The sequence below is a fragment of the Apiospora aurea genome (assembly GCF_038362705.1).
Source record: "Apiospora aurea strain CBS 24483 chromosome Unknown utg000005l_segment0_segment0, whole genome shotgun sequence".
In the NCBI taxonomy this organism is placed as follows: domain Eukaryota; kingdom Fungi; phylum Ascomycota; class Sordariomycetes; order Amphisphaeriales; family Apiosporaceae; genus Apiospora; species Apiospora aurea.
This window is the reverse complement of record NW_027117392.1, coordinates 3,511,826-3,524,295: the sequence shown is the minus strand read 5'-3', so window position 1 is coordinate 3,524,295 and position 12,470 is coordinate 3,511,826. Positions and strand designations below refer to the sequence as shown.

The following is a 12,470-nucleotide window of genomic DNA, read 5'->3' as shown; positions in this document are numbered from 1 at the left end:
ATACAAATTTTGGGGATTGTTTGACGGTGTTTCGATTGCTACTCCGGTTTACTTGAAGTGGGGGGCGGGGCACAGGGACTCGCGGGAGAGCTTTATCCATGTCGACTCCAAATCGTAGCTCCCAAGCTGTCGAGGCCTACGTGCTTTTTGCTCTCTTGTGTTGCCATTTTGATTTACTGTTTTAACACCACGAAACCCGTTCTGGAGCTGAAAGAAGGTTTTATTTACTTATTAGTGGCCTACTATGGTGGCCAAGACCCTCAAATAATACATGTTTTGGTGGGCGCGGGTATTCGTTTCTAGCAATATCGCTAAGGTTCTCTCTTTAGGACAGACCGTCGTGCTCTCCGTGCTCTCGCTGGATGATATCGTCCCTCCCCAGAGAGTGCGTGCCGTCGTTGAGCACAATAGCCTCGCGGTGGCGTCTCCGGCGCCGCTGCTCCTCGGCGCTCTGCTCCAGAACCCGGGGCACGAACTCGGTCTGGAAGTTCTCCTGCTGGATCTCCCCGTTCTCGTCTTCATTGGACATGCTAATCTCCAGGATGACCTTGATACGGCTCCCAGCAGCGCGGTCCTGTGGGCGCAGGCGACCGGCCGAGTCACGACCGATCAGCTTCGCGTTGCGCAGAGCCCGCCGGCCGATCCGGGCCAGCTTGAGGCGGTGGCAGATGTCGGCGATCCGGTTCTTTCGGAACTTCATGTAGTTGGCGAAGTTGCTCTTGCGCTCCTCTTCCGTCTCGCCCCAGTTCTGTTTCACGAGCCACTTCTCGATGAACTTGGCCTTGATCAGCTTGTCCACGCCGTGCTTGTGCAATAAGTCGTGCAGCAGGAGGATGCACCGGCGCTCGCCGATGTCGCGCAGGTAGTATTCGTCGTAGAGGGGGTCGTCCAGCTTGTCCTGGTTGCGCCCGGGGAGGTCGAGGCCCAGCTCGAGACACCGGACCAGCGCAGAGTAGGCCTTCGGGGTGTCCAAGATGCTGAGCGGGTCCAGCAGTACGTCTTTCTCCTCCACAGCGAAGGTGATGGCCCTGAGGGACCTCATGCGCTCCTCGTAGTCTTCCCTCGTGATTCCCCAGAGCAGCTGGTCGACAATGGCTGGGTCGTTAACCGCACGGCCGGCCGCGATCTTGACGGCGGTATCCCGGATTGAGAAGTTGTAGTGCGTGATGAGCGAGTTGAGCGTGTCGATTTTGAGCGCATCTTCTGTCTCCTGCGTGATGTATTGCGTCTTTGGCTGTTGCGGCTTGATTTCGGTTTCGTCACGGTAGTACTCGAGGATGAGGTGCATCATGCCGACGACGCTGACGGCAGCGGCGCCCAGCCCGGCGAAGACCAGGCGCTCATCGCGAGCGAAGGAGAAGAAGCTCATCTTCCAATTTTCTCATATTGTCAAGAGGAGAAAAGCCGATGCTCCAGCGCCATCAAGTTCCTCGTTGCCGATAAGTGCAAGAGGCAGGAGGGTGATGCGACCGCGAAATTGGTAATTGCACATCAATTTGAAGTCCGGCTTTGCGATGCAAGGATGCTCGAGGTAAGTGCATAAGGGAATCCGATGTAAAAACCACTGCTGAATTGACATGGGTTAATTGGTGAGCTGCCTGCATGGAGCCCACTAATTCGGGGCGCATTCCAGCACCAAATGGCGTCACTACAGCGCTGGATAGCGCTGGAACAAAAAGAGTTAATGGCTATCACGTGCTGTCGCGATTCGACAAGATGGCTACGGCGCGAAACGCATCCCCCTAACGCGCTGGCTGCTCAACCAACCCATCGACTTCAGACCCGGCAACGAAACCCGAGACGGTCTGGCCCTACAACCCTCTGGTCCCTGTCTTTCTTTGCTCCAGCATCCAGCCCATCCAATCGACATACAATCACACCAACCCATACCCTTGATTGCCTGTGTTTATCAGAATATGTCGCGCCAAAACCCTGGCTCCCGCTTGGGAGGCGTTGCCAGGGACGACTCCGACGACGAACTGGGAGTCGACGACCACCCATGGGAATGGATATACGAATCAACAGACGAGACACAGCCAACCTCGGACAGGGCCGAGCCAGCGCGGAAGCGCAAGCGAGACGATCTCTCCGGCAAAATCGTCGGGGCGCGCATGGGATCATTTGAATGTGGCATCGGCGACTGCGTGTTGCTGAAAGCCGAAGGGTCCTCGAACGAAGCATGGGTCGGCATCATCAGCGACTTCGTGGAAGAAGACGAAGATGGCGACAAGGCGGCCACTTTCCTGTGGTTCTCGACCGAAAAGGAGATCCGGAATCGGGACAAGAAGCGGACGGATTCCCTGTGGAACGAGCTCTACATTACACCTTGGTCCGACGTGAACCCTCTCGCCTCTATAAACGGAAAGGCGATCATCATGTCGCAGCGCAAGTTCACGGAGAAGTACCCAGGTGGTAAGATACCGCGCAGCTCTTCGGAATATAACAAGACTTTCGTCTGCCGCCGAGGGTGCAACACGAGGATCACGAGCTATACGGAGGAGTTTACCTGGGAGGACCTGTATCGGGGCCAAGACGACCTGCCCAGGTTATTGGAGTTTGTCGAGACGAAAACAAAAGCAACCAGGAGGCGGCCAAAGAAGGTCGTAGAGGAACCCGCATACGTCGCAGAGCATGACGCCCACGACGAGGACGAAAAATGGATGGACGACAAGCCTCGAAGCTTGACGGCTACGCCGAAGAAGAGACAAAAGACGACGAAGGTAGTGACTCCGTCGAATCGCAAACTTGTCATCAAGAAGGCCTTGGAGTTTACGCCACTTGGCACTCGCATTCTATCTCCCGCTCATCACCAGTCATCCCCATTCCAGCTTGCACGAGCACAGCTCCATGTCGCATCCGTGCCCACCAGTCTCCCATGCCGCGAGTCCGAGTTCTCTCTGGTGTATTCCCATCTCGAAGCAGCTATTACCGACGGATCTGGCGCTTGCATCTACATCTCCGGTACCCCTGGCACAGGGAAAACCGCTACAGTGCGCGAAGTAGTGTCCAGGCTGGACGAGTCGGTGCGGTCCGATGAACTGGATGATTTCATCTTCGTCGAGATCAACGGCATGAAGATCACGGACCCGCACCAGTCCTACTCGCTCCTCTGGGAGGCGCTGCGCGGCCAGCGCGTGAGCCCGAGCCAGGCCCTGGACCTGCTGGAGCGCGAGTTCAACAACCCGAGCCCGCGCCGCGTGCCCTGTGTTGTGCTCATGGACGAGCTCGACCAGCTCGTGACCAAGAACCAGAGCGTCATGTACAACTTCTTCAACTGGCCCGGCCTGCGGCACTCGCGCCTCATCGTGCTCGCCGTCGCCAACACCATGGACCTGCCCGAGCGCACGCTCAGCAACAAGATCAGCAGCCGCCTCGGCCTGACGCGCATCACGTTCCCCGGCTACAACCACGAGCAGCTCATGAAGATCATCCAGTCGCGGCTCGAGGGCGTCCCGGGAAATATTGTCGAGCCAGACGCCGTCCAGTTCGCCAGCCGCAAGGTCGCCGCCGTGAGCGGCGACGCCCGGCGCGCCCTCGACATCTGCCGGCGCGCTGTCGAGCTCGCCGAGACCGAGGCCAAGGGCCTCGCCGGCGGCGACGCTGGGGGCGACCCGGGCACGCCCAGTAAGCGCGCCAGGGAGAGGGAGAAGAACGGCGAGCCCGAAAAGAAGCCCAACGCCAAGGCCGGCCGGGTGACCATTGCCACTGTCAAGCGCGCCATCAACGAAGCGACCACGAGTCCCATGCAGCAGTACCTCCGCGCCCTGCCGTACGCCTCGAAGCTGGTCCTCGCCGCCTTGCTCGTCCGGAACCAGCGGACCGGTCTGCCCGACACTACGTTTGGCGATGTGCAGGAAGAATTGAAGAAGGCGCTTGCGCTCGACTCGACGAGTCGGCGCGTGCGTCTGCTCACCACGGGACGGCAAGGCGACGAGTCACAGGCGGACGGCATATCAGCAGCGGCGGCACGGCGCAAGCAGGACCTCAAGGGCATGATGCGGCCAGCGGGCATCAGCGCCGCCACGATAGATCTCACAGGCGCCGGTGTCGTCATTCTAGAGGGGCATCTGCCGGAGCGGCCTAGCAAGATCCGGCTGGCTGTGGGCGATGAGGAGATCAAACTAGCATTCCGTGACGACCCCGAGATCAGAGCGTTGGGTATAATGTTTTAGTCCTTGCGTAGAAAAAATTACATGAATGCTAATAATGATGAACCGCCCAATCGCTGTATAAACTCTTGCATTTTAATAATGGACCATCCGTGGCCTTAGCTGGTGGCAGGCCTCGCTCTCCCTTCATGATTGATTGCCATATTCCCATAGCATTCTCATATATCTATTTATACAACGCTCCTCACAAGTAGGAGTATGCTCTCTCACCTCTAGAACTTCCTTTGGCCTAAAGTTGGCTTCCACTCCAACGGATGAGTCTCTTCCGTGGCCTTCTCGTCCTGCTTCCAGATCTTGATGGTCTTATCGGCCTCGCCCACAATCAGACGCATGCCCGTAGCGTCGAAGGTCGAGCTCATGATGCCGGCCTCGGCGTCGAGGGAACCCGGCTGGGCGATGGAGTCGAGCGACTGGAAGCGGTGGCCCGTCTTCCAGTCCCAGAAGCTCATGGAGCCGTTGTCGCCGCCCGAGAAGAGCACGTCCTCGTTGCAGGCCAAGCTGTTGATGATGGAGTTGTGGCCCTCGAAGTTCTGCATGAAGGCGCCCTCGGGGCACTTCCACTGCTTGATGGAGCCCGTGCTGCCCGTCGCGAAGGTGAACTCGGACGGGTGCAGGGCCAAGGCGCGGACGCCCTTCTTGTGATGCGTGAGGACGCCCATGGTCTTGCCGGCCGCCAGGTCCCATAGTCGTACCGTCGAGTCGAGCGACCCGGTGATGACTTGGGGGTCGGCTGCCTGGCACTTCAAGTCTGCCACCGTGCCCTTGTGGCCTCCAAGGACGTGGATGTTACTCCTGGTCCGCATATCCCAGACCCGAGCAACGCCGTCTCTTCCTCCAGTCACCAGGACGTCCAGGGTAGGGTGTAGCGCGAGTGTGTAGACACCACTCAGATGTCCGTGGTAATGTCGGATGACCTTGTTCGTTTCCAAGTCCCAACACTTGACCATCTTGTCTTCGCCGCATGAGAAGAGGTAGGGATGCCGGGGCGAGACGGCCAGACCACGAACCGTCGAGATGTGACCGGTGAGGGTCAGTTTCAGATTGCCCGAGGCCAGGTCCCAGATCTTGATGGTGCGGTCGCCCGCACCACTGGCGAACCATTGATTCCCCGGTTCCACCGCCAAGCTCCTCACCCAGCCCAAGTGACCTGATATGACTCTCATCAGCTTCCATGGCGGGTGCCAGTCGGGTTTGGCCATATGCGCCTGGGCTCGAGCGACGCTCAAGGCTGTGGATGGGTTGTTGTCTCCCCTCGCCGCCTGCGTGAATGGCGTCTTGGTCCTCTGCACGAGCGCGGTCGAGTTTGTTGCCGAGCTCGGCCCGCCGCCCACCGTCTTCTTCTCCTCGATGCCTTCGATCAGCTTCGTCGTCTTCTGGTCCTCGGCGGCGCCTTCTGCTGCGGCTGCCCCGGCGGCGCCCTTGCCCTTCTTCTTGTTGCGGGCCGCGCTCAGGGCGTTGGCCTGCTTCTGCGCCAGGGCCGGGGGCAGCTCGCGCACGTCTGCATACTCGGCGTTTAGGCGGACGGACAGGGCCGTCTTCTCGAGCTCGGTGTCGGTGCTCAGCTTTTGGCGCTTCCGCGAAGAAGCGCCCTCGGCATCGGCGAAGAGCGATTTGGACTGGCGCGCGTTGTTGTGCACCAGCGCTTTGAGGTCAGGCTGTGCTGCAACCTCCATGGTGGCTGGATGGATTCGCCCGTGACGCGCGCGTCGCTAGCTCGTATGGCAGTGCTGCTAGGTTGACCACAGTTAAACTTCGTATGGACAGGAATTAGGGTTGACGGGAAAGGGTGCAGGTCGGGCGCGCTGAAGGGTATTAATGGCAAAGATGGTGTTGGAGGGCAGATTGTTGAAGATTGAACATTCGAGGACCCCCTTCGTAGCTGTCGGCCACAGGCGTCGATGTACATAAAACTTCATGAATCTAGCACTAGGTCGGCGGAAGGTTCCTGTCTCCACTAAAGCTCCAACCTAGGTCGGTCGGAGCTTGTGGCCCCCCCCACATCCATCAAATCACCGTTACTTGCATGGGTGGCCATTGAAGGGAACATTCGCTGATTAAACCACTCGAGTCTAGAGCAAATGCTGTACGTATGAGTGAGAGAGCCTTGGAGTATTCGACTCTGCACCTCAACCTATTTATTTATCTTGGCCAATAGTTGGTAAGTGAAGAAAGAATGTTGGCGTGGCCCGCAGCTGCCTGCGGCTGACTTGACTAACAAACGGACGGGCGAAGACGTCCTACTAAGTACTTACCGCACCGTAGATGATCATCGGTTGGATTGGGCTTTCACGAATAAAAAGAACACTCTTCGGCCTCTAATCAGATTTGATCATCGAGTGACCTTTTCCCGTCGCCCATCATGGACAACGACTCGAAATTCCCACTGCACGCTGCTGCCCGCGAGGGAAAGCGTACGTTGCCACTTTCCCCCCTTCTTCGCCCTCTACTTCGTACATGTCGATGTTGCCACTAACACGATTTCGTAGTGAGGGTCGTGGAAGCCTTGTTGAATGTGCGTATGACAAGCAGACGGGGAGACTTTCCTTGACCGAGTGCTGAAATGCATCATCATCAAACAAAAGGCAGACCCAAAGCAGGCACGGAAGAAGGACGACGACGGCCGTCTGCCCATCCACTGGGCCGCTTCCTCCAACCAGCGCGAGATCGTGTTGCTCCTGTCACAGCAGAAGGACTTCGACCCGGATGTAGAGGTAAGCCCCCTACGCCTATCTTTTGGCTGGCTTTGATTAACGGAGCCGTGCCGCCAGGATGATGTTGGCTGGACCCCCCTCATGATTGCGGCCAGTGTCAAGGATAACGAGAAGCTGGTCGAGCTTCTCCTATCGAGAGGCGCCGATGTCAACCAGACTAGTAAGTCCTTGCCCTTACGTACTACCTTGGTGGCAACATTGGAATCTTGGAGGAACTTGAACTGATTAAATCACAGACCATAATGGCCAAGTACGTTCTTCTCGTCATTCAAAACTGAAAGGCGGTGGCAAATGGACACTGTTGCTTACGCACCACCATCGCAGACTGCGTTGCACTTGGTGGCCTCGAAAAGCAACATGGAAGTAGCCCGCCTGCTCCTCGACAGCAAGCCCCCGGCCTCGGCTCGGGTCCGCGATAAGCGCGGCCAGTACGCGCTGCACCGGGCCGCCGCCGTCGGCTCCGTACCCATGGTGAACCTGCTCCTGAAGAACAAGAGCCCCCTGAACGCCACCGACAGCTCGGGCTACACGGCATTGCACCACGCCGTTGCCGAGGGACACGGTACGTGAAGAAAACAACAAGTTCAAGCCAACTTGACACGCCAACATCTAAGAACCCCTTTTTTTCGCTGAGACGTCCCGTGATGTAAATGATATAGGGGCCACTGCCGTAGCGCTGCTGAAGACAGGGGCCGATACCGATAAGCGCGACTCCGACGGCTTTCTAGCTCTTGATCTTGCCCCAGACAAGGAAGTAAGTTTTGATTATGATTATTACCCGCACCCACTATCAATCAAACGAGACTGACGCTCCTGGCAAATGTAGGTGCGCAAGTACATCGAGCGTGAGGCGGAGAATGAAGGCATTGAGATATAGGTGATATGTAGCAAGGTATATGATTAAGTGCCGCCTGGGGAAAACACCATAAGCGCATCGACCTAGCAGGGAGATGCAGGGTGTATAACAGGTAGGATGAAGTCAGGTATCAAGAATGGCTATAATAAACAAAAGCACCTTTACTGCTACTATTTGATCGTGCGCTCCACTAAGTCCCTGTACATGGCCTTGACGTCCTCGACATCCGCCCGTAGCTCCTCGACCAGCTCGCTCTTCTCCCCGAGCATCTCTAGTGTGGTTTGGTATCTCTCGTTGATCTCGGTCACCTCCTTTTCCAGATCCTCCACCTTCTTGCTCGCCGTCTTACCGGACTCGACCTCCTTGATGAGCGTCACGATCTCGGCCCTCGCCTCGTCGCGTTGGGCCGATATGCGTGCCAGCTCCTCCTTGGCCGCCACCCGCTCGCTCTCCAGGCGCCGCACCGCCGCACTCATCCTCTCCACGAGCTGCACAGACGGGCCGGCGCCGGCGGTAGAGACGGAGACCACGTCCTGCATCATGTTTTGCGGGGACATCGGCGTCTCCAGGTTGTCAAAGGAGTCTTCGCGCTCGAGACCGGGATGCGGGGTCCCGGTAGGCGACCTTACAAGCTCTTCGCCGAGCATCGGCGGTGGGGTCCCAGTGAGCCGAGGGGGCCTGATAAGATCGAGGGCCGTGAGGGAGGCTGATGCGAGGGCCGTCGAGCCGATAGCGGGCGCTCAATCGGGAGGGGGTCCCCGTTACTGGATGGTGCAGAGGGCTTGCGGAATTTGGTAGGCAGACTTTGCAGGCCGAGGTAATCGGTGCTGAAGGTTCTCTGTGTTGCTGATAGTAATGGCGATGCTGGCCGGCTGTTGTTGTTTCTTAGGGCTACTTCGTCCAGCCATGGCCGGCGATCCGTGCCTGGCCTATCCAGTGTCTCCTCCTTCCAGGACGACTTTTGCTTCTCAAAGTCGGCTTTCGCTTCAGCCAAAGCAGCCTCGGCTTCCTCTGCCCGCTTACGGAGGGACTCTATTTGGGATTGGTGATCTGATAAGTCTTTCTGCACACTAGGGAGCTTCGTCTTCGCTTCTTCCAGTTCTTCCTCCTGGCGTTTGGCGCGTGAAGCCTGTGGGCAAGTTAGTTGTTGCATGAAAGAACTGAACGAGTCTGATGTCTTAGACTCACTGCTTCGCGAGCCTTCCTCCTCATCTCCGACTCACGTTTCAACGCCTCGTCTCGTTCCTTTTCTAGACTGGCAGCTCGCGCTACCAATGATGCCTCCATGCCCTGCCAGTTCTCACTTGCTATCGAGTATTGCGTTTGCAATGTCTCGATCTGACGCAGTAGCTTAGCCTGCGCGTCGCCCACAGCCCCTGAGGAGGCTTCCTCGGCCGTGGCGCGAAGAGCCTCGAGTTTGCTCTCAAGCACCTGCACCTCGCCCCTCAACTCAACCTCAAGAGCACGCGCACGCTCAGATGCCCTCTCGGACTTTTCCTTCAGCTCTGCAGCTTGTGTCTTTGCTCTATCCGCAGCGAGGTTTTTCTCTACTTCTAGAGTCGCCACTGTCTCCTCTAATTCTTTAATCCTTGACTCGCCTGCTTCTCGGACCTGGTCATTGACCTTTGCTGCCATGCTCTTGGCACGCTCTGATTCTTCTTGAACCTGAGACTTCAGTTCTGCTATCGTCGTATCCTTGGAGGCTATGGTAGATTTCAGCTTGTCAATGTCCTTCCTCAGCTGAGCGATGGTCTTTTGCGACTCGTCATTGGCCTTTTTACGCCGTCAGTAGCCTGCAGGGCTTCGCGGAGGTTAAGGAGTTCCTTTTCTGTTTTCGAACGCCACATCTTCTGCTCGTTGGCTTCTTTCTCGTCCGCAGCTACCTGGACACGGAGCTTCTTGATAACAGCGCGGAGTTTTTGTTCGTTGGCCGCAAGTTTCTGGCCCTCCTCCAGTAGGCCTGCGATCTGCTGGTCTTTCTCCGCCAGTTTCTTCTCCGGGCTGCCGCCTGGCGCAGATGACGCATCTTTTCGCGCCGACTCGGCTGCTTGGCGGGCCAAGTACTGTAGTTTGGCTTGCAAGGCGTCTACTTGTTCGACTTGGCTATGGAGCTCCTCTTGGTGTTGTGTTTGGGTCTCCTCCAACCTGTTTTCTAGCTCATTTATTCGCTTCTCATAGAGATCTAGAGACGCTACCATCTTTTCGCTTGCGGCAACGCTAATGGAAACCGTCTCGTTTCTCTTATGGGATTTAAAAGTAGCCGGTGTCCCGTCGCCTTCAGAGCGGTCTTCTTGGACCGACGGTCGCGGAGACTGTTGCGGGGTTGTCGCGACATTGGATGCCTGTGTTGCTGGTTGCGACTTGTCTTCCTCCTTTTCATGTTCGGTCTCATCCTTGGCCGTACTGGAATCTTCCTTCGATAAACTGGACCGCGGCGCTTGTGAAGCCGCATCGGTACCGGCAAGATCGACACTCGCACGAGGGCTTTGTTTCGCGGAAGAAGCATCGAGGCTGGCTCGTTGCGTTCGAGCAGGCGAGGCCTCTGAGCGAGGGCTTCCAGCAGTTGAAGAAGCATTCTTGGCGGCAACTGCTCTGGCCAACCTCTCCTGTAGTCTATCATTGGCCGACTTGGCCGTGGTTGTAGTCGTCTTATTTGTCGAAGCGGCGGAGGCAGGGCGCGAAGGTGTTTGCGACGGGGGCTTGCCGTCCCCATCTTCCTCGTTCAGGATATTGTCGAGTCGCGATTCGACATTGGCGACGGCCTGGCTCAGGAAGGAACCCCATTTTGAGGACTTGGCGGGGGCAGACATTGTCGACGATCTATGTCGGGACCAGACGGGGTGTCTGTATGGTACTGGTAAAGTGCCGTGGTGTGTGCGTCGTATTAGTAGGCGTCATGTGCAAGGATGTTTCGCGAACAAGGTCGATTGCAATAGCGACGCATCGTTTATGGGAGCCGGAGCAGAGGCGGGACTCGAAGTTGGCCGGGTTCAGGTGGCTCGGTGTGTGCAAGGCCAACGTGTGTCACGATGATCTGAAAATGTCTTGCTGGCCTCTCAAAGTTCTGACGAGCAGGTGCACTTGAAGTGGTCTTACGTTGCGGCCGGGTGCGCTTGCGTGTCCCAAGAACCGGTGCCGAGAAGAGGCTGCGCACTCCCCCCTGCCGTCTAATTCGCTGGCAGGCAGACAGAGAGACAATTGGATCAAGGCTCAGTTCGAGCCAGAACGAATAAGGGAATGCAGTGCAGTCCTTCCATAAAGCTGCCGGGGCGTAAGTAAGTCGGATCTTGAACCAACCGACTTGATCTCGGTCAACACCTTCTGGGCTGACGTGCCTTTTTCCCACCTGAATGGATCGAAATCCAACGTTCGGTACGTACCTGACCTACAAATGGGTACCTGGGCCGGCGGCGGGCTGAAGACGGGCGCACTCAATTGATTGATCAATGGACTGGCCTGGCCTGGCCTGGAGGCTCACTGCTAACCTCTCCAGCTAGTCTAGTTGTCTAGGTAGGCTGACGACTCTGAGAATTCCTACCGAGTAATGAGACCCAAGTATGGTCGTGCGTATTCAAAACACAAAAAAAGTGCAATCCTTTTCCCATTGCTGTGCTTAGCATGCATAGAATGCTCACCAGCACGCATCACCGATGATTTATGCCCTGTTCGAAGCGTACAGGACAGGCGACGGGGTTTGGGCCTTCGAGACACCAGCTCGCACCTGCCTTTCGCAATTCCGCTACATGCTCCGGATGTCAAGCCGAGTATGTATTTAAATGTAGGCTAGACACTATTGAACAGCGCTATTATGTTTGCGTGCCTGGGTCTTTCCTTTGGCTAAGGACTTACCAACAGATCGACACTGTTGCCTTTTCATAGCAATCAGCTGGTGTTCATGAGATGCATAGGATCTGAGGTCTGGATGAGCGTACATATGTGTAAGCTTCAAGGTTATATATGTACAGCATATAACGCCCGATTTGTCGATACGTCGGTGCAATGTATCACGTGGGTGGTGGAATGACGCAAAATCATCCACCCAGACTGAGTTCCTGGTCCAGGAGTAGGCTAATAAGGTGACCTACCCGTTTGGCGGTTGGTTGCATCCGAAAAGTAATCGATGCACAGTAGCATGCGGCTTGGGTTCCATCCTGGTGTAAAGAAGGGAAAGGGAGAAAATAAAGTACACACAAATAGCAATCCAGCGAATGATCGTGGAAGACACAGCTACCTACCACTTGCATTTCCATGTAAGCCTGACGCCAGCAACGACCTGCAATGAATCAATCAATCGGCCTTCTCCCACGAGAGTCATGGGTTTGACAGAATTCCCTTGTCTTTTCTGGGAACCCGGGCTAGAGACTGGAGTCTGCTTCCTGGCCGTACGCAATCCATCCATCCGTCAATCCAGTTTTCCAGCGCGGGTCCCGCCACGACCAGACAGACACTGGTCTATCTCCCTATCAATGTATTGACTTACCTCATATGCGACTACAATACATGTGCTCTCGTCGGATACCTCGGTCCATAGTCCATGCTCATATATATTGTTTTCTGATGCCATACCGGACACCTGACTTGTCATGCACTCACGGCCCTTGTTTTGCCGAGTAAATGGTCCCGAAAGCCCAACGAAACCAGAGCACATAAACTGTAAAGCCAGAGAGAGCCTCTGCAATCCTTCGGGGCGCATGCACGCATACCTTACGCGCACTCGCTCTATCTCAGCATCGG

At 56.5% G+C, this 12,470-nt stretch overlaps 5 protein-coding genes across 5 annotated transcripts; 2 read left to right on the top strand and 3 right to left on the bottom strand.

Moving 5' to 3' along the window:
* Window positions 1-325: 325 nt before the first annotated feature.
* On the bottom strand, window positions 326-1,369 carry PG986_007641 (uncharacterized protein; the record flags this gene model as incomplete). Its single annotated transcript, XM_066843863.1, has 1 exon — window positions 326-1,369. One exon carries the CDS (start codon window positions 1,367-1,369, stop codon window positions 326-328), a length of 1,044 nt encoding a protein of 347 aa, XP_066699975.1.
* A 547-nt stretch (window positions 1,370-1,916) lies between these two features.
* Window positions 1,917-4,172, top strand: PG986_007640 (uncharacterized protein; the record flags this gene model as incomplete). The annotated part of the gene is made up of 1 exon (XM_066843862.1): window positions 1,917-4,172. One exon carries the CDS (start codon window positions 1,917-1,919, stop codon window positions 4,170-4,172), a length of 2,256 nt encoding a protein of 751 aa, XP_066699974.1.
* Window positions 4,173-4,381: 209 nt separating this feature from the next.
* PG986_007639 (uncharacterized protein) lies at window positions 4,382-5,842 on the bottom strand (the record flags this gene model as incomplete). The annotated part of the gene is made up of 1 exon (XM_066843861.1): window positions 4,382-5,842. The coding sequence occupies one exon, from the start codon at window positions 5,840-5,842 to the stop codon at window positions 4,382-4,384; it is 1,461 nt and encodes a 486-aa protein (XP_066699973.1).
* Window positions 5,843-6,528: 686 nt separating this feature from the next.
* Window positions 6,529-7,757, top strand: PG986_007638 (uncharacterized protein; the record flags this gene model as incomplete). The annotated part of the gene is made up of 7 exons (XM_066843860.1): window positions 6,529-6,580; window positions 6,723-6,880; window positions 6,938-7,040; window positions 7,117-7,130; window positions 7,205-7,442; window positions 7,540-7,634; window positions 7,707-7,757. The coding sequence occupies 7 exons, from the start codon at window positions 6,529-6,531 to the stop codon at window positions 7,755-7,757; spliced, it is 711 nt and encodes a 236-aa protein (XP_066699972.1).
* A 149-nt stretch (window positions 7,758-7,906) lies between these two features.
* Window positions 7,907-10,546, bottom strand: PG986_007637 (M protein repeat protein; the record flags this gene model as incomplete). Its single annotated transcript, XM_066843859.1, has 4 exons — window positions 7,907-8,442; window positions 8,502-8,865; window positions 8,925-9,476; window positions 9,518-10,546. 4 exons carry the CDS (start codon window positions 10,544-10,546, stop codon window positions 7,907-7,909), a joined length of 2,481 nt encoding a protein of 826 aa, XP_066699971.1.
* Between the last annotated feature and the right edge of the window lie 1,924 nt (window positions 10,547-12,470).